The 20459-nt window shown below is 41.0% G+C and overlaps 1 protein-coding gene across 1 annotated transcript; it reads left to right on the top strand.

The window, feature by feature from the left end:
* The first annotated feature begins 1898 nt into the window (after window positions 1-1898).
* LOC142203008 (neuronal acetylcholine receptor subunit alpha-3-like) lies at window positions 1899-20225 on the top strand. The gene is made up of 6 exons (XM_075273427.1): window positions 1899-1993; window positions 10492-10631; window positions 11951-11995; window positions 16007-16116; window positions 18337-19342; window positions 20100-20225. Exons 1-6 carry the CDS (start codon window positions 1936-1938, stop codon window positions 20223-20225), a joined length of 1485 nt encoding a protein of 494 aa, XP_075129528.1. The 5' UTR covers window positions 1899-1935.
* The last annotated feature ends 234 nt before the right edge of the window (window positions 20226-20459 follow it).

Here is a 20459-nt window from a genome sequence, read left to right on the forward strand (position 1 = left end):
AACTTACTTGGCCAGGCCGCCTAGAAGTCAGAAAGTAGCTCAGTCCTTCGTGTGGAGATGGAGGATGAGGATGGCAGGCCCCCATTTCCTCTTGTGTTCTTTTTTCATCATGTCTGCTGTCTGTTATTATTGAGTTACAGTCTAGAAGCACAGACAGCAGTGAGCATGTATGCATGTGAAGTAAATTCAGCCCTACTATATCTTCCTGCCTATAATCCATAGAGACTGGAGAGACCAGGGGAGCGCCCATATTTAGTAACTTTTCTCCAGGTCTCATATCCTGGGCTTGGCTGCTGCTAGGCATAATGGCTTTCTACTTTACACAGCTCACATGTGGTATAATACAGTCACCAGCTGCAACATTCTGCCCTCCATGGTCCAGGAGTATATTGAATATTGAAGTTACATATGAAGCAGAGTTTAAGGGAGATGCACATTGTACATTGTTTTGTACCAGCTACAATACATGGGCATGTATACCCACAAAACCGTGCATTCATTAACATTGAACAATCATTCTTTCATGGTGTAATAGAGATCAGTGCCAACTGACTTGGCCACTTTAGTTTTGCCAATATTCTGGCCACATCATGGACATTTCGGGACCTGCCCTAAAGATGCACTCTCAACAATTAGGATAACATTAGGTAACACATTAGAAATGCAGATGGTGTAAATAGCATTGCCAAACTATCTGCTCTGTTCTAGTTTGACCTTTTACCATGTGAGCTCCACACTGGCTGCTTTTCCAGTAGGGTGAGGCAACTTGGTATTGGGGCCCAACCTGAACTCTTTCACCAGGTCTCATGGTCCTTTAGCTACAGCCTTGCCCCAATAATAAAATAATCACAAGTGTTCTCTTGCTGGAATAACTAGTGAACTGCTGTAACTTTTAGGCAAAAGTGGCAGAAATCTGGCAGTGTTGAAGTGTTCACATCTGCAGGATGACCACAATATAAATTATGCATTACCCAATGGCCATTCAGATGACTTGGTTGTGTATATAATACAGTTCTTTATACAGTAGCTGCTTTACTCTGCCCAATAACACATGGTCACACAAGCTATTTCCTACAAAACGTACCGAGTCACATAACTATGATAGTAATCTGGATTTGTAAATGTCACACAACAGCTGCCATCTTTAATGTTCAAACAGTTTTGCAGGGCCCAAAAATGCTGTGGTTGTGTACACTGCGCTCAAACCGTGGTGTAAAGGGACTTCACCCTTAACGTAATTATTTAGTATTTAATTAATGTCGTGAAAAGGACTTTTCCATTATTTTTTGCTTTCATATGTCTCCCATATATTTGCATTTTTCTCTGGCAGCTGACAATACTATATATTCCCTTCTGTAAGAAGGAATCTTCTCAGCTATCCCGCCATGCTACTACAGAGGCTCTAGCTGTCCACATACTTGTCTGCCAACTTCTCTCCTAATAGTGTTCCCTGTCTGTGGATTTAGACAATATAGTGGTCTTAGTATGTAAAACCATTTTATTTATCCCTCTGTAAATGGATTATTGGATAACACATAAAACCTTACTGGTATCCTATAGGAGGTATTGATGGCGATAGTAAGGTAGACTAGGGCTTCTTGCAGATTTTTATTGTGTCATTGATAGCTGCTTTGTTTTACAGTAATGATAGATTTATTGTATATAGCCATCTGTGATAACGATGACCCTTTGTATTAATAATTTAGATGCCATATCCGCTGATTTCCTTTGTATATATTTCTTTAGAATGGTGCTTTTTTAGCTGTTAATATAACATTTATTTCCCAGTTGCCTGCACTCATACAGCTGTTCAGCTGGGGGAGGAGAACATCATTATGAGCAGAGCTGTTTTATTGTCAGTCGGTCTCTGATATTGTAGTGCAGACCCTTCTCAGACACAATCTACCAGTGTCTGACACCAGCAAAGCCTTGTATATGACCAATACCATGAAGTGGCTGTATACCTGCGTTACTTTCCTGGCACTAAGTAATGGTAAGTCATCACTATAATATTCTGTTTTGTTAGATTTTTGGGGAGTTTTTTTTATTTCTGTATGATGTATATATACAAAAGGAGAGATTATGCATTTGAGTAGTTTATTGTGTCACTTAGAATTTTTATCTGTATTATTATGACCATGCCTAAAAGTTTCAATATGATGTGTTATAGGGTGTGTCTGCTGGAACATTACAGTCCCATGTCTGCCAATGATTTTTATGTGCTGGAAAGCCTGCCGTGTTATGTATATGGAAAATGAACCCTGCAGTTGCTAACAATAGCAAGTTATTGTATTTCTGGAATGAATTGGTACAACTGCCTTTCTTATTCTGTATGTTTATTATTTCATATACATGCTGTGTAAGATGAAGTTTAGAATTATGCTATTTTAATATTGTCGAGGCCACCTGTAACTAATGTATCGGTATCACTGACTAAATAACCATGCTGAATATTATACTATCCATTCTGCAAACACTTGGCCCTTTACAAATTTGCAACTGAATATGAAAACTAAAGAAGCTCTCAGATGCTAAAGGACCAAAGCCTATAGGTAATGGTTCATATACATCTATCTTTTACAATAGTACAATAGGCAGGTCAGAAGTATCATTACTGCCTCCACAGGAAGCCAGATACATACTGTATATGAACAATACAAATATGCACATTATATGGGGCGTTTATCACTTATTTTTACTTCATGTTTATAGCATGGTAAAAAGGTCAAATGTTTTATTCACTTAATTTAACTTTCAATCTACAATTGAAAATTGTAGATTGGCGTTTCCGTAGATATAATTGACATGCTGCGATTTGCAAAGCCGCAACGGCTTTGCAAATCGCAGCATGTCCACGCTGCAATCTTTTCTGCAAAGTGGGGATGTGATTCGCATGAATCCCATCCACTTTGCCTGCACTGTACAACGCGACGTTTCCGGTTCGTGGGGCCCCGGCCTAAAGGGAGTCTGTCAGCAATTTTGACTCTCATAACTCCCAGAGGAAGCAACAATGAACATCCTATGTGCTGTCATATTCTGGTACTCCTGTTCTTCAGGAGTACTCATTTCTTTCTTTTCTATATCTTCTATAGTGTTTGATTTCACCCCATACTGATTTGGGGATCTTATGCTGGGTTATTTGGTACAGCTTGTTGCAATGTATACCATATGCTTTAGTGATTGTGTCCACCATGACATACCTGTTACTGTGGTACTGTGTGTGCTCTTCTCAATGATTTTGTTTCCCTATGTTTCAATAAAGAGCCATTTCCATTTCTCTTTAATGAAGCATTAATAATAATAATTAGAGATGAGCAAACACTGTTCAGATCAGCCGATCCGAACAGCACGCTCCATAGAAATGACTGGAAGCACCTGTGACGCCGTCCGTCCGCCGGCAAAGTCAGCGTCACAGGTGCTTCCAGTCATTTCTATGGGAGCGTGCTGTTCGGACCGGCTGATCCGAACAGTGTTCGCTCATCTCTAATAATAATACATTTTATTTTCATAGCACCAACGTGTTCTGCAGCACTTTACAAATTCTACAGACAAAAAGATACATTACAGAGTGATAGTCAATTCACACAATGGGACTGTGGGCTCTGCTCGCAAGAGCTTACAGTCTATGAACATTGTGCTTAGTCTTCTTTAGTAGGTTTTGTGTACCAGTTTTCACCCTGAATACCAATGTGGGTGGCTGTAGTATCAGCATTACTTTAAGAAGGCATTTGAATCCAACTTGCTTTAGTCCCACACCCAACAAGGATACAAGCAGTCAGTCAAAACTAAGGGGAAGGGGTGTGGAGCAGAGAACTTGAGTGTGAGAGATCTCCTTATTGGCAATTGCAGGAGAAAACACTTGATTAAAATGTCTCTTTCTTTGCTTAAGAAGCTTTTCAGGGCTGCTACCTATCACTTTGCATGGTCAAAACTACTGGCAGATTCCCTTTATCTCATGCTATGTTCTTAGCATTCACTGCTGCACTAAATACTAATATTAGGCTGTGTAAGGGTTGGTTCACATCTGTGTTGGTATTCCGTCCAGGGGAGTCCGCATGAGGACCCCCCTGAACGGAATACCAAACGCAAATGCAAGCGCTGTGTAGTGAAAGCACACAGACCCCATAGACTATAATGGGGTTTGTGCGCTTGCCACGAGATCTCCGCAGGGAACATGCGGAGAGGAAAGTAGTTCACAATCTATTTTCCTGTCTGCATGATGCGTGCGGGCAGCACGTGGCAAGCACACGGACCCCATTATAGTCTATGGGGTCCATGTGCTTTCACTGCACAGGGCTTGCAAATGCATTTTGTAGTCCATTCTGGGGGTCCCCATGCGGACTCCCTGAACAGATTGCCAAATGCAGATGTGAACAAGGGGTCAGAGGAAACATAAGAACATTACATACTTAAAGGGGTTGTCCCATAACAAGGATCCTATCTATACTGCTAGTTTATGTGGATTTAAGACTTTTCCTAAATACATTGCTTTATCAAAACTGCTTTGTTTGGCCGCTATCTTAATTTATTCACTTCATTGTTTACACTCTGTTTCTATGACCACGGGCTTATCTGCTCAGTTCCCAAGTGATGTAGCTGCCTGCTCTCAGGGGGGAGGGAGGGGCTGAGTGCTGGGAGCAGCTCGTGGCTGTTTATGTCTAACAAGTAACAGAGCTTCTCAGATAGGGGAGGGGGGAGGTGAAAGCTCCGGCATTTTCTGAACTCTGAACCCGGCTCTTCCACATATCAGCCAGTTTAATTGAATTTGGCTGATAAGGGCTGAGATAAGAAGTCTGTTACTTCTGTATGTAATGCAAGCTGACTCAAATCCAGCTCTGCTACATCAGCTTCTACATCAGCTTCATACTGTGATAATGCATTTACAACCAATCTCTCATTACTGACTGCAAATATAGCTGATAGCAGAGCAAGTGAAACCCCGCCCACCAATGTGCCAGAAAACCAGGAAGTGAAGAGAGCACAGAGCCCTGCAGGTTGGTGAACAAGAGTTATGGGAATACCCCTTTAAAGTCACTTTTCTAAAATCTGTAAAAATGTTTGAAATAGAATTGAAGTCCAAATTCATGTCCACATGTGCACCATATACTGTATGTATGGCATGCAAAGGTCAAAAAAAGGCTGCTTTGCTGTACTTTGTAACAAAAATAAAGGTTTTTGGGCTTTTTATGATGAATGTTTATAAATATATGAACTTAATTTGATTCATGCAAATCTTTCCTTAGAAAAGGTCAATCAGAAATTGCCATAGGGGTAGTAAAAATCTCAATGCATTCTACAGTCAAGCTGTACCCCTGACAACCTTTTCTTGGCAATTTGGCAGCATTGCCTTTTTACACATTTAAGTACAAATTAGCATCCTACACAACGCAACCATGCCTATGTAAAAATAAAATCTAGGGCTTATCTTATAGTATATTGACCATATGAATAAACTGTGGAAATAAACCTATGAACCTATGGAAATGCATATAATGTATATATGTATATTTAAGGCTGGGGCCCAATGGTGGAAACGCCTCGGCAAAAATGCTGTGTTTTTCGTTACCTGCAAAGTGGAACAGATTCTGGCTTATCCCATCTATACATTGCAGGTAAAAAAATGTGCAGCGGCAAAGCTGTAATTTCAAAAAATGTTGCTTATTGCAGCATGTCAATTATACCTACGGAAAAACTGGTGTTTAATGTATAGCTATAATAGGTGCAGAAAGTTTCCCTCTGCAGACTTTCTATAAAAAACGCTGTGGAAAGAAAGCCTGCTGTGTTTCCGCCGCGGTCTTTTCCACAGCATTGGGCCTTAACCTAAAAGATATAAAGTTGTCAAGAACAATATTTCCAAAGCTCTTGAAGCCCATAAAATTTGATCTTACCTAAGGAGAGTTTCACATGAATAGAGGTGGACATAGCACTGAAAAATGTCCATTTTTCACAGTGATTTTGCGCTTGAGGGGTGTCTGTTTTTACAGATCCCTAATACATTGTATGGAGAGATCCATGAAAATGGACAAAAATAGAGCATGAGCATGACCTATATTCTGAAGGTCCGTTGTTTCAAAGTAACGTGTGAATTAGTGCGGCCATGTGATGGCTGTTAAAAAAAATGGCTATTGCATGGTTGTGTGAATATAGGCTTTCTGTGAGATAGATCACCATCCCCCCCCCCCCCCGGCTCACACGTTATGATATATTGTTAAGATCCGCGTGATTTGGAAAAGGCATCAGGACTGGGCCAATTTTTGCTTTTGTGTTTCCCATTTCTCCTCCCTGCTTTCTAAGAGGCATAACTTTTAAAGGGATTCTACCACTAAAACACTTTTTTTTCTAGTTACCACGTCGGAATAGCCTTTAAAAAGGCTATTCGTCTCTTACCTGTGGAAGTGCTCTCCGCCGCGCCGTTCGTTCAAAATACCGGTTTGTACCGGTATGCTAATGAGTTCTCTCGCAGCGATGGGGGCGTCCCCATCGCAGGAGCAGCGATGGGGGCGTCCCCATTGCAGCTCGAAAACTCACCGCAGCGCCGCCTCTCCGGTCTTCGGTGTCCTCCCCTTGCCTCTTCAGCGTCTGTCGGACGCCTGCGCAGTATGCTCTCTGTTCGGCGAAGATTGCCGAACGTACTGCGCATGCGCGAAAGTGCGGTGCCCGCAGTACGTTCGGCAATCTTCGTCGAACAGAGAGCATACTGCGCAGGTGTCCGACAGACGCTGAAGAGGCAAGGGGAGGACACCGAAGACCGGAGAGGCGGCGCTGCGGTGAGTTTTCGAGCTGCAATGGGGACGCCCCCATCGCTGCTCCTGCGATGGGGACACCCCCATCGCTGCGAGAGAACTCATTAGCATACCGGTACAAACCGGTATTTTGAACGAACGGCGCGGCGGAGAGCACTTCCACAGGTAAGAGACGAATAGCCTTTTTAAAGGCTATTCCGACGTGGTAACTAGAAAAAAAAGTGTTTTAGTGGTAGAATCCCTTTAAAACATTTTTGTCCACATTGCCATATGAGGGCTTGTTTTTTCAAGCCAAACTGTACTTCCTAATGTCACCATTTAGTATTCCATCCAAATCACTGGAGAAGTGGAAAATAAATCAGAATGGAGTGTAATTGTAAAAAATAGCCACAGTTGCACCAATTTGTTTTGTTGTTACAGTGTCCACTGTTTGGTAAAAAATAACGTTATCTGCAGGACAGTGTGAACACAGCAAAACCAATTTTGAAAAAAAACATTTCTATGCATTACCACGGTTAAAAGGTGACTGGAGGTTACTTGGTCCCCTCCTTTTTCCTTGGTATTCCTAGTTATTTGTTTTCTTTTCTAGTTTGTGTACCTGGTGATTTACAACACACTACTAATACTAAAATACATTTATTAAATAATGTGTCACACAATACTATATGTAATATATACTTCTATGTATGAAATTGTGCAAAATAAATTCAAAATGATAGTACAGCACCAAAAATACAAAACAAGAATTACCCCAAAATATCCATAAAATACAACCACAACTGCACAGATCCTATACACAGACACACAACCCCCTTCACTCACTCTCATAATAACTAACTATACCTATACATGAGGGGGCATAGGAAGAAAGCATTAGATATGGGAGTTAATAAATGTCCAGAGGGAGAGGGACAACAGCAAAGGAGAAAAATAGGGTCTTCATTTGTAGCTATAGGGGATGCAGAGGTAATAGTTGCTAACTCCCCTGGACTCTTAGGGGACCTTAAGTGGTCAGTCTGCCACATAAAATTCTAAATTGTAATTTTATTCTAAATTGCGCAAGGCAATACTGATTTTGCATTAAGGCCCCCTAGAGCTTCGGGCTTCAGACTGAACCCCAGATGTTCAAAAATACAGCACAGGACATACAGTACAAACCAAAAGTTTGGACAGACCTTCTCATTCATAGAGTTTTCTGTATTTTCATGACTATTACCATGTAGGCCCAAAGCCTGTGGTAGTAGTAATAGCCTGTTACTGCTAGCACAGGCTTTGGGCCTGTATGGAAACAGGCTGCTACTGCTACCATAAGGCTTTGGGCCTGTATGATAATGGCCCAGACATCTGGTAGCCTTATGGTAGCAGTAGCAGCCTATTGCCATACAGGCCCAAAGCCTGTGCTAGCAGTAACAGGCTATTACTTCTACTGCAGGCTTTGGGCCTATATGGTAAGATCCCAGACCATGTGACGTCTGGGATATTATCATGTGGGCCCGAAACCGGCTAGGATTAACATCGGATCCCGGAACGGTGAGTAAAACTGTTCATTATTTTCTATCACCTCCCCTGGGGCTCCGATTATTATACTCGGGGGTCTGAAAAGACCCCTGAGTCTGATAATAGCGGCAGTGGGATCGCGGCTGTGGCTCAGGCCTACTCACTGCTGGCCTCTGTGGCCTATAGTATAAGGTGACGCGGAGGTGGGCAGTGAACAGACCTGGGGAGGTTGGTAAATAGGCCGATACCTGCTGGGAATACTTCAGCAGGTAGTGGCCTATTATAAAACAAACAAACATTAAGTTCTCATACTTATCGACCTCGCGCTGCTGCTCCCGCTGCCACCGCTGATCCTCATCTCCCGGAGCTGCTCATCTTCTCCCGCGGCAGCTCCTGCGTCTCAGCGTAGGGGGCGTGATGACGCCGCCTGTGATGAGACGCAGTAAGACGTCATCGACACACGCCGGGTGCGGGCCTGAGCTAACGTGGCCACGTCACCTGGCGTGTGATGTAACCAGGGGAGGGGGCTGGGACTGGAGCGGAGGCCCGCTGCAGCCAAGTCAATACAGTCAAGTCAATTACCGTATTGACTCGAGTGGTAATTGAACTGGTCCGCAGTGAAAGACATCTGTCGGAGGCCGCTGGAACAGTGATGCTGCCAATAGGTGATCGGTGAGGCAGCGCTGTTTTCAGGGCCGCCTTAAGATGTTTCCAAGACAGAGAAGATACCATTCACCTATCGCTGCTCCAGCGGCCTCCCACAGATGTCTTTCACTGCGGACCAGTCATGTGACATTTTCGATTACCGTATTGATGCGAGTATAAGCCGAGGCGCACTTCTTCAGCACAAAAACTGTGCTGAAAAATTCAGCTTATACTCGAGTATACACGGTATATCATTCCACATGTGTTAATTCATAATTTTGACGCCTTCAGTGTGAATCTACAATTTTCATAGTCATGAAAATCCAGAAAACTCTTTGATTGAGAAAGTGTGTCCAAACTTTTGGTCTGTACTGTACATGTCAGAAACTTGTGGGCCTCCTTGTCTAAAGGATTCAGAGCATCTGGATTGTGAACCCTTGTCGGACAGTAGGCCTGCTGCCAGTTGCCTATTGTTCAGTATCTGTATCTATTTTTTTATTTAGCTGTGCACGGGGCTGTCTGTGGAGTCTTTATTATGGCGTAGTAAGGTTTGTAGTTTTTATTGATACTATTTTAGGGAATGTCTAAGATTTTGATAACTTTTTTAAAACTATTTTTAGGAAGGAAAGGGGCAATAAACATAGATTTAGGCATTTCAATTTTCTTTTCAATTTAGGTGTTCACCATATGGGTTATACAGTATATTCTTATATTTTAATAGTAAGGACATTTTTAGACGTGCTAAAACTTTTTTTTTAGTTCCCCAAAGGGTTTTCAACCTGTGATTATTAGATTGCTCATACTATAGACTGAAGCCCTATTGTACTGAAGTCTATGCAGGCAGAAGGCACTGGTAGTCCTGGGAGTCTTCAGAAGGCCCCCAGCTGCAATAGCAATGTAACAGCTCCTGTCATCTCCCTGCAGCGACATTCTATTGCCAATAACAAAAGTAAAAGTAACCACTCAGATGTTGTTGTTACATTACTGTACATACTGAGCCTTGTGATTCCTGATGTCTCTGGTGCCCATGTTGGTTCCTGTGTGCATTATCCTTTATCCTTAGGCATCATTGTAGGGCCTGGTGTATTCCTGTGTAATATATGTGTGATGCTATGAATATGAATTGGTGTTACCTTTAGTTGTAATGGCAGGAAGTGTTTCCCCTCAGACTAGTGGGGAGCGTCATCATGGAGAGATCCAGTTGCTAGACAGGCATATGGTAAATGTTCTATAAGCTGAATTACATTTACTACCACCCCCGACTATGTAGATGCTTTTTACATATTCACATTCAATATACTGTATAACAGAGGAAACTACAGATTTATCATTTATTGTGGAACCTTTTGTGCATTTACACTGGAAAATTGTCTTTATAATCATTCAGAAATGAACGAATTATAGCAAGAGTTGTCCATTGTCAATATAACAGAACTTGGGTTCACTGCAAAGTCCAATAATGTTTAGGATTATTTATAGTGGAGTCTTTGATGATGTATTGTAACCAAAGAAATGGAACCCGGTGAGGGCTACATTATATATACATTTAACACCATATTAAAAGTGATGGCCTATGTAATAACACTGGCTAATGTTTCATTTCTAGAGTCCATTTGCTTCAATGCAGAACACAAACTCTATAAAACTCTATTTGACAACTACAATCCATATATCCGACCAGTGGAAAATGTGTCTGATCCAGTTACTGTACAGTTTGAAGTGTCAATGTCACAGCTTGTTAAAGTGGTAAGACTACTGATGTTATTGACACATGTACAATGTTATTTCATTTATTCGTTATATCTATGTGTATTGTACTAGTTTACTTTTACATAGGAATTACAGGGCACATACATGACAATATACATGGTGATGTAGCTGCTAAAATGAGTGCATGGCTTTAACGCCTTTCCACTTATGCCATTATACATTTTGGTTTCTTATTCTCCACCTTCCAAAGGTCATGAATTTTTATTTTATTATTCACAGAGCCATATGAAGCCTTATTTTTTTGTGGGCCAAATTTTACTTCATAATGGTAATTTAATATTCTTTACGGTGTATTAGGATGTACTAGGCCGGTTGAAAGAATAGTCAAAGATAAAAGTTTTTTGTTGTTTGAAACCTTCCCCTTTCATCCCCATTTAACAGCTTATGTTTATGGCCACCTTAAGAAAGAAAACAGTATACAGACAGCAGCCCTACTATTCCTTTTTAGCAAACCTATCCCATGGAAAAGGCATTGATATATAGATAAGTGGTAAAAGATTCATTTATCCATTGAAATCTCTGCTCTTTCTATGTTGAGGAGCCAATGAGGCCGACAGCTATCGTTGTATGCACAGTCATGGAAGGGGAAGCCAACTCAATATACAAAATGCAGGGATTTCAGTAGGTAAATGACAAGTTATACTATATATTAATCTCCTGGTTTATAGCATGCTGCTTGCAGATTGTACTGCATTCTCCATACCTTACATTGACTTTAATACATGATCTTCACCATTATTAGTGGTGAGGCTGAGGTTACTTAGAAATATATTACAGATGTGATCTAATAGCCGCTAGCAACCAAAGCATGTTGTGGAGGTTATTACATTAACGTAGCCAGTAACATTTCCTACATTGACATTCATAGTTAGTGAATGAATGTCCCTGATTGTTGGTAAATATATCACAACTGTGCATTTTTAGGAGAACCTATCAGCAGTCCACAGACAATATTGGGAATGTTTTACATATGAGAAAACTTGCTAGGATCCTGTTTTTGGTAAAGACTGGACAGACAGGAGACTTGCCTATGGTAATGTAGAACAGCAGGGCACGAGAATATAGGAAATGACTGTTTTCTACCTAATAACATTACTAGTATTATCACTATTTTTTACTTCCTATACATGGCATAATGTATTTTCCACAATGCAGACAACATAGTGAGGACTTGCTATCAAGGCCACTTCCAACATGGCTTCTGAACTATATTGATATTGATGTTAATAACAGATGGTATCATGTATATAAATATATTGGTACTGTGCTATTGCTTTTTATCTGCATATTCATAGGATGAAGTTAATCAGATTATGGAAACCAACCTATGGCTGAAACATGTAAGTAACTATTGCAATAAATACAGAATAAGATTTTCCATATATACAAGAAATTTCATTGCCTTGTTGATATTGACTCCCGTAATACCGTATATGATTGTACTAGAATTTATTACTGGTTACAGTTCACAACAGGTACTCTTGGACTGTGTCGTTGTCAAGAGGCTCAAAGGCTGAAAGATAAGATCACACGAGATTACATAAACAAGGAGATTTTCTGAATCAATATGTGCGACAATTCTGGTACAATGGTACCAAAAAATAGGAGAGCTCATAACTAAAAACTTGTGTGTTTGACAGTTTGTACTTTTATCCATTAGACTTATGTTTCATAGGAAAACCTGTCAGCATGATAGTGCATGGCCAATAATAATCCTGCTGCAGAAGTTATACTATACTTCTGCTATGAGTACGGGTAGATTTGTGTTATACTTTGTGCCAATTTCTGGTGTAAGTAATAGGTAATCTGCCAATCCCCAGGAGACCCTTATCTGTGAAGTTTGGTGTGCACCATAGTTTGATTCATTTCTACCCCACGCTATTAACGTGTACACTTAGCCAGCCCAGCAACCACGGCATCAAAGGACGCCACTGAGGCACCCTCCTGCCAGCTAGTATTAACATCTACACCAATGAGTATATATAGCCAGTCCAGCAACCACGACATCTAAGCCGACATAAACCCATGGAAAGAGCATCCATGCACTAACATACAGATTACCAGCAAACAGTACGAGATCACAAACCCTTTAACACATGGTATGTCAGTTCTTTGCTTATCTCTGAGTATATTCAAGTCTATACCCGAATAGGTTGTGAGACGTCATACTTCAGTCTGAAAAAGGCCGATTTAGGCGAAAACGTTTATGCTTACACCATACATTGTGCATACCTCCCAACTTTTGAAGAACCGAAAGAGGGACAACATGTGCGGCGCGTGTAGCCGGCCATGGCAAATTTAGCCCCACCCACTTTTGTGTTGACTCTGCCCATTCTCATTAATTGTTCATGTGCCCGCACACAGTATAATCCTCCTACAGTGACCCGTAAATTATATGTTCCCCCTCTATCTCTCCCCCAGTTTCATATACACCCTTCATCTGCCCCCAGTTTCATGTCCCCCCTCCATCTCTGCCCCCAGTTTCATGTCCCCTCCATCTCTGCCCCCAGATTCATGTCCCTTCCATCTCTGCCCCCAGATTCATGTCTCCACATCTCTACCCTCAGATTCATGTCCTCTCCATCTCTGCCCCCAGATTCATGTCCTCTCCATCTCTGCCCCCAGATTCATGTCCCCCCATCTCTGCCCCCAGATTCATGTCCCCCATCTCTGCCCCCAGATTCATGTCCTCTCCATCTCTGCCCCAGATTCATGTCTCCACATCTCTGCCCCCAGATTCATGTCCCCCCATATCTGCCCCCAGATTCATGTCCCCTCCATCTCTGCCCCCAGATTCATGTCCCCCCATCTCTGCCCCCAGATTCATGTCCTCTCCATCTCTGCCCCCAGATTCATGTCCGCCCCTCCATCTCTGCCCCCAGATTCATGTCCCCCATCTCTGCCCCCAGATTCATGTCCCCTCCATCTCTGCCCCCAGATTCATGTCCCCACATCTCTGCCCCCAGATTCATGTCCCCACATCTCTGCCTTCAGATTCATATCCTCTCCATCTCTGCCCCCAGATTCATGTCTCCACATCTCTGCCCCCAGATTCATGTCCTCTCCATCTCTGCCCCCAGATTCATGTCTCCACATCTCTGCCCTCAGATTCATGTCCTCTCCATCTCTGCCCCCAGATTCATGTCCTCTCCATCTCTGCCCCCAGATTCATGTCCCCCCATCTCTGCCCCAGATTCATGTCCCCCATCTCTGCCCCCAGATTCATGTCCTCTCCATCTCTGCCCCCAGATTCATGTCCCTCCATCTCTGCCACCAAATTCATGTCCCCACATCTCTGCCCCCAGTGACATGCCGTCCTCTCATTCACCTGCCCCTAGTTTCACGTTCCACCTCAGTGTAAACATTACACTTACCTTCTCTTCGTTCCCCCGCTGCTCTCTGCGCGCCTCTCTCTCACTCGCGCACAGTTGTAGACGTGATGTGACGTCATCACATCGCGTCTACACAGCCAGTAGGCGGCGTTCAGCGGCGAAGCAAGGAACTGAACTGTGACAGCTCCTTGCTTCAGCCGCGTATGTGTTCAACTCAGATCTGCATCCTCTGGACGCAGATCTGAGTTGAAATCGGGACATACCTCCCTCCAACCAGGACCGCGGGACACGTCACCGGAATTGTGAATGTCCCGCGGAAATGGATGCTTGGGAGGTATGCATTGTGTGTTTTAATTAAACGCACCTTGAATCAGACTACTCAGTCTCAGTGGGATCCTTCTTGACGTGCACCATAAAATAGTTACTTATTATTTCTACTCAAAGACGTTTTAATATTGCTGTTTATTGAGAATAGAAAGTATTCAGACATTGATACTATATTACAATAACATGCTCTGATTTCATTATAAAATGATGATTCCATAGATGTACTGAAGGAGCCAGATACACCTTTCGGTACATTATTCCATGTCTTGTCTTGTAATACGAGGGTAATACAATTGAACTGCTCAGAAAATGGGAGCATATATCAGAAATACTTTCATTACTGAATAACCTCAAATGCAATTTGAAAAACGTGGATCAGAAACTTTATATTTAATGAAAGAGAATGATCTTTCCGCATATTCCATTTTGTGGAATGTCAAGGCAATTTATGGCAAAGCTGAAAGGCTGAGACTGCTGATGTGCTTACAGTGCTAGGGCTCCCTCTACAGGGGAAACTGGTGAACAGAAACACCATTTTGTATAACAACCTCTGAGTTATGATTATTATGATGATTCTACAAATGTTTTCCAAGTATGTGAGCAATCCCTTTATAACAAAGATTACAGGCTGATATTGAGTGGTCATACGTACCTGTGCTGATCAGTGTTTAAATATAACCCAATCACTGTAAAAAATTATCTAGGCAAAATGATTATTAATTACTGTAATGGCAATTATTGTGACTAAGGCTGGTCTTACATGGCTGTAATGATTTTACGGTCCGCAAGTTGCTGATCAGCAACACTAGTTGCAGATGCCGTAAACTGCTGCACTCGCCCATAGAGTTCTATGGGCGAGTCCATGCAGTGCTGCAATTCACGGCCATTAGGGACATGCTCTATAAACTGCGGACCTCGGTTGCTGCCCGGTGGTGTAAGAGGCCGCATTGAGTATAATGTGTCCGCAAATGGTCCGCAATTGAAAACCCTCAATTGTGGACCATTTGCGGACTTACATTACGGCCGTGTAAGACCAGCCTAAGGTCAAGGCTACACTGTGACATTTTGTTGCACTGTTCAATAATTTTAACTATTGAGCTTCTGCTGCAGTCTAAATTAACACATTGAATTGCACTGAGCTGCAGCTGTCACCAAATGGTTAAAATCAATCAGCAGGGGTACAAAAAGTTACCATAGCCTTGGCCTATAATCTAGTGGTTTAAGAAAAATAACAGTTTTTTCCCAAGCAGCAACATAAAGCCCTTCTGCTTCCCATCATCAGAACCTCCTGCTTATAATTCATGTAACAAAACAGCACTGCAGGAACAACCGTGGCGGAAACGCATAGCAGTTTTTCCCACAGCGCTTTTCACAGAAAGTCTGCAGAGTTTTCCTCTGTGCACTTTCTGCTTCCATTATAGGGAAACAACCGGTATTTCCAGCCAGCTACAGTGGCACATAACATTAACTCAGTCCCAAGTAATTCCAGTGTTCCCGTAACTGTAACACTACTGTGCTCCTATAGAAGTTCCAGCCATAAGTAGAATGCTCCTACAGTCACCCTAACATTATATGACCCCACATTATAATGTTCCCCTACAATTGCACCACAGTATGCAATTTATAATGAAATAATTTATAATTAAATAAATTCTGATTCTTTATAAAAAATGGCTTGTCTTATTTCCACAGGTCTGGAGTGATTACAAGCTGAAATGGGATCCAAAGCAGTACGCAGGAATTGAATTTATTCGAGTTCCTTCTGCAAAGATCTGGAAGCCAGACATAGTTCTCTATAACAAGTAATGACTGTCCACCTGTCCTTATACATTATACTTGAGTGGTTTTCAATTCCTTTTATTCACAATGTTTTTCACCTTCTGGTGTATTCAACTTAGGCTCTATACTGTCAGGAGGGTGGTGACAGGCAGGAGCAGGCAACAGGGCATGTTTCAGAGCTCTCTGATATTACCCAATCAGAATCAGACCTTGCCAGAGCTCAGTCACACCCCCTTGTCTACTTCTGTCTGGGACCAGAGGTGGTGAAAGGGCTTCCTTAAGTTAGTACAGTATTTTCCAGTGTAAGATTCACTTTCCATAAAGAACAATGCATCCATTATTAAAGTTCCTTATTTTGTATTGATTTTGTTGAAAGATAATGTTAGCAAAATGGATCTTACAAGCATAGATAACTTTCAAACATGTGAAACTTTTATATAAATGAGTGTGTGTGTATGCTGTATATTGTATCATTTATAGTTATAAGGAAAACTCATAGATGTTACATCATTTTTATATTTCCTTAAATTATATTACAAAGTCTTGAGCAAGACAGATGAAGTCTTGAGATAGATATCAAATTAGATCTTGTCATAGCATGGCATCAGTTACAACTGCAGACTTGTGCAAGTCTCCATAGATACATAGTGTGTCTGAAAAAGACTTGCGTTCATCAAGTTTAACAAGCTGATGGGAAAGGGCGTGACAGTGTGGTAAGAGGTTATGACACATTACAGGCACTGTAACATGCTACAATGCCACGTGGTAACATAGGCAAAACATGCACGAACACGTATGCAATCCCTGGATTCATATTCTACATTTATGGAATATGGCTTAAAGAGGACCTTTCCTGTCCTCTAAGGTAGAATTCAGAAACACTTTCCTCTTTGCTGATATATTTCCCTGTCGCAGAGATATCAGTGCCGTTAGTTTCAGCTACCCCTATACTGCACTGTCAGAGGACCTGGACTCACAGCTCAGCGTCATCACTGGACAGTGCTGAACAACCCCCCTGACGGTACACTTCTATAGACGTACTGTGAAGAGGGGGTCATTCCTCACAATCCCTACCTTAGAGGACATAAAAGGTCGTCTTTAACAAGATGCTTTCACAGTAGTTGGAATATGGAGGCTGGTTTACATTGTTTTACATTGTTTTTTTAAACCAACTGAAAACTACAGATATAATTTAGGATATATTGCCTTAAATAAAAAGCTATTTCAATAGTTCCCATGTATTTCCTGTTTTCAGAACTCAATCTATTTGAGACTTTTTCTCTTACTATTCAGATTGGATTTGTGATTCATAGCTGTGTGTTTTGGCAAACTGGTTGCGAATAATAAAGCTAGAGAATAACAGCACTGACAGATGGGCATACTCATTATTTATTTTCAGCCACATTTATTTTTTAGACCAATATATACTATGCTTAAAAGAGAATAAAAACTGTCTCGTACATTGAATATTACATGATCAGGCCATAGGCTCTCATACAGATTCCCAAAATGCCTGGTGACACAAGTGTGCATTGTCACAGAAGTAATAAATGAAGTGCTGAATACACAACTATGAAGCAGTACAGAAATAGGATGAGGTTCAGAATCAGCTCAAATAATATATTTGCACAGGTAACAAATTCTCTGAATAATGATACTCAGTGTACCTAAATTACTGATATGTCACTGGAGTTAATGTTTTTATAAATATTTCTGTGTTATTGATATTCTAGAGAAAAGTTATATCTTCGCCAGACAATATAGCTTGGATTTAAAGACCCTAAGCTAGAAATGATATTTTTTGTATATTCACGTAATTATATTCAGATGATTTTTGATATATAGGAGTAGAGTGTTCCTTTTTTCACTACTATAAGGCTAAGGCCCCACGCAGTGAATTGATGCAAAAGAACGCTTTGGAAAAGACCATAGCGAGAACTAATCCCTGTTTTTTTCTGCAGCGTTTTTCACCGAAAGTCCTCAGAGTTATCCCTTGTGGACTTTCTGCAACTATTATACCAAAGGTATAATTGACATGCTGCGACTTTCAAAAACACAAACAGAAAGGAACTTTTGAAATATAAAGTATCTTAAATTATTGTAGCATTATAGTGATATTTTGTCTAATTGTAGATTACGGAATTATGTAATCTTACACATAACTGCAAGTGTATCACATATTACTAGATATATAGAAATATCTTTAAATTGTTTCTATTTCTTAAAATATTTTATGGTTTCAGTGCAATTGGGGTCTTTCAAGTGGATGACACAGCAAAGGCAATACTAAGACATACAGGAGAGATAACATGGATGCCACCAGCTATATTCAAGAGCTCCTGCTGGATAGATGTCACTTTTTTCCCCTTTGACTACCAGAACTGTACCATGAAGTTTGGCTCCTGGACATACGATAAAGCAAATATTGATCTGGTTATGATTGGCACAGAGATGAACCTGAAAGAATTCTGGGAGAGTGGCGAGTGGGTCATTATCAGTGCCCCTGGATACAAGCATGAAATAAAATACAACTGCTGTACAGAAATCTATCAGGATATTACATATTCTCTATACATCAGGCGTCTGCCATTATTCTATACTATTTACATGATCATCCCTTGTCTTCTCATTTCCTGCTTAACCATCTTGGTTTTCTACTTACCATCAGATTGTGGAGAAAAGGTTACATTGTGCATGTCTGTGCTTTTGTCACTAACTGTATTTCTCCTGGTTATAACTGAAATTATTCCATCAACCTCTTTGGTGATTCCTCTAATTGGGGAATATTTACTTTTTACAATGATATTTGTAACACTTTCTATTGTTATAACTGTATTCGTGCTAAATGTGCATTACAGAACTCCCAAAACACACACAATGCCTCACTGGGTCAAGAAAATCTTCTTAGAGAAACTCCCCAAAATAATGTTCATGAGCAGACCATCAAAAGAAGATGGAAATGCGGTGAAAGCTCATTATATTGGCGATAGCTTTAACATAAGTAGCATCAGCAGTTCTGAGATAAGAAGCTGTGATGACCAGTTCGTCTGCCAGGACAACTTCTGTCCTTGTGGACAAATGAAAAGACTATATACATCTGACATGGCATGCAACCTTACCCGTGGCTCCAGCTTGGAATCCGTGGATAATCTCCTTGCAAAATCAATACTATCTTCAGAGATAAAAGAGGCCATTGAAAATGTACATTTTATCGCAGAGAATATGAGGATACAAAATGAAGCCAAAGAGGTAAAACTGATTTTCTATATATACACGAATACTGAAATTTGCTTAAAAGAGGTCGTTCAGCACCTAAAATGTTTTTAGGATGTATTTCAAAGGGAAATGAATAGAACTTACTAATATTCTTTTATCATTAAAGCTACTCAATTGTCTAGATTTCCATTCTAGACTGTGATCTGGAAAGCTCCAGTTCCATATTGGTCTCCACACAGTTGAATAGCTAAGCCAGTTCCCTTTGCTGTCTGAATCACCCGTGATAGAGAAGGCAGACGGCTTAGTTAATACATTAAACAGTCAGCACCCATCAGTCACATCACTGATCCCAGAAGGAAAGCTACCAGGGCAACAGACTCACTATAACCATATAAGGGGGTTCAATTCACTTCATATTGAAACAAATAAAAAAAAAAATAAACATTATTTGTGAGTTGATAACCCCTAATTAAAGTAGCACACCGCGTCCTAAAAGTAAATTAGGACTTCTACCACTAGAAAACAGTGCAAATAAGCAGATGACATTCTGCAATGGGGGCCTTTCTTACCTTGTGACATTTAGAACAGTGATCTATTTTATATGGCAGAAGGACCTTTGCAGTATCCTATGCATCCACGGCCTGGTAGCACAGCACCCCCTACAGCTATACCCCCGATTGCTTGAAATGGAGTCCATGATATAGTTGTACATAACTTTAAGGAAATGTTACATTCAAAAAGTGTACTTTATATAAGGAAATACTGATTCTAATATTCGTTTCCTCTTTAGATCCAAAATGACTGGAAATATGTTGCCATGGTAATTGACCGCATCTTTCTCTGGGTGTTTGTCCTGGTCTGCATCCTGGGCACTGTTGGACTGTTTTTGCAACCACTGATGTTTGGTGGTGATTGAAGAAGTATTCAAAGACATGAACCCCATTCTTTATTTTCGATGTCTTAAACTGCACATACAGTGAATATGTATAAATAAGAGGCTGCTGCATAGACATTAGAAGACAAGATGCTCATCCTAGAATGTAATAACTGTTCGCTGAAATAGAATGGTACTAAACCTTCCTGCAATGTGATGCTATGATACTGCTACTTTGTATATACTGTACACTGATGTTCACCATTATTAGTAACC

This window comes from Leptodactylus fuscus, chromosome 5 (genome assembly GCF_031893055.1).
Source record: "Leptodactylus fuscus isolate aLepFus1 chromosome 5, aLepFus1.hap2, whole genome shotgun sequence".
NCBI lineage: Eukaryota > Metazoa > Chordata > Amphibia > Anura > Leptodactylidae > Leptodactylus > Leptodactylus fuscus.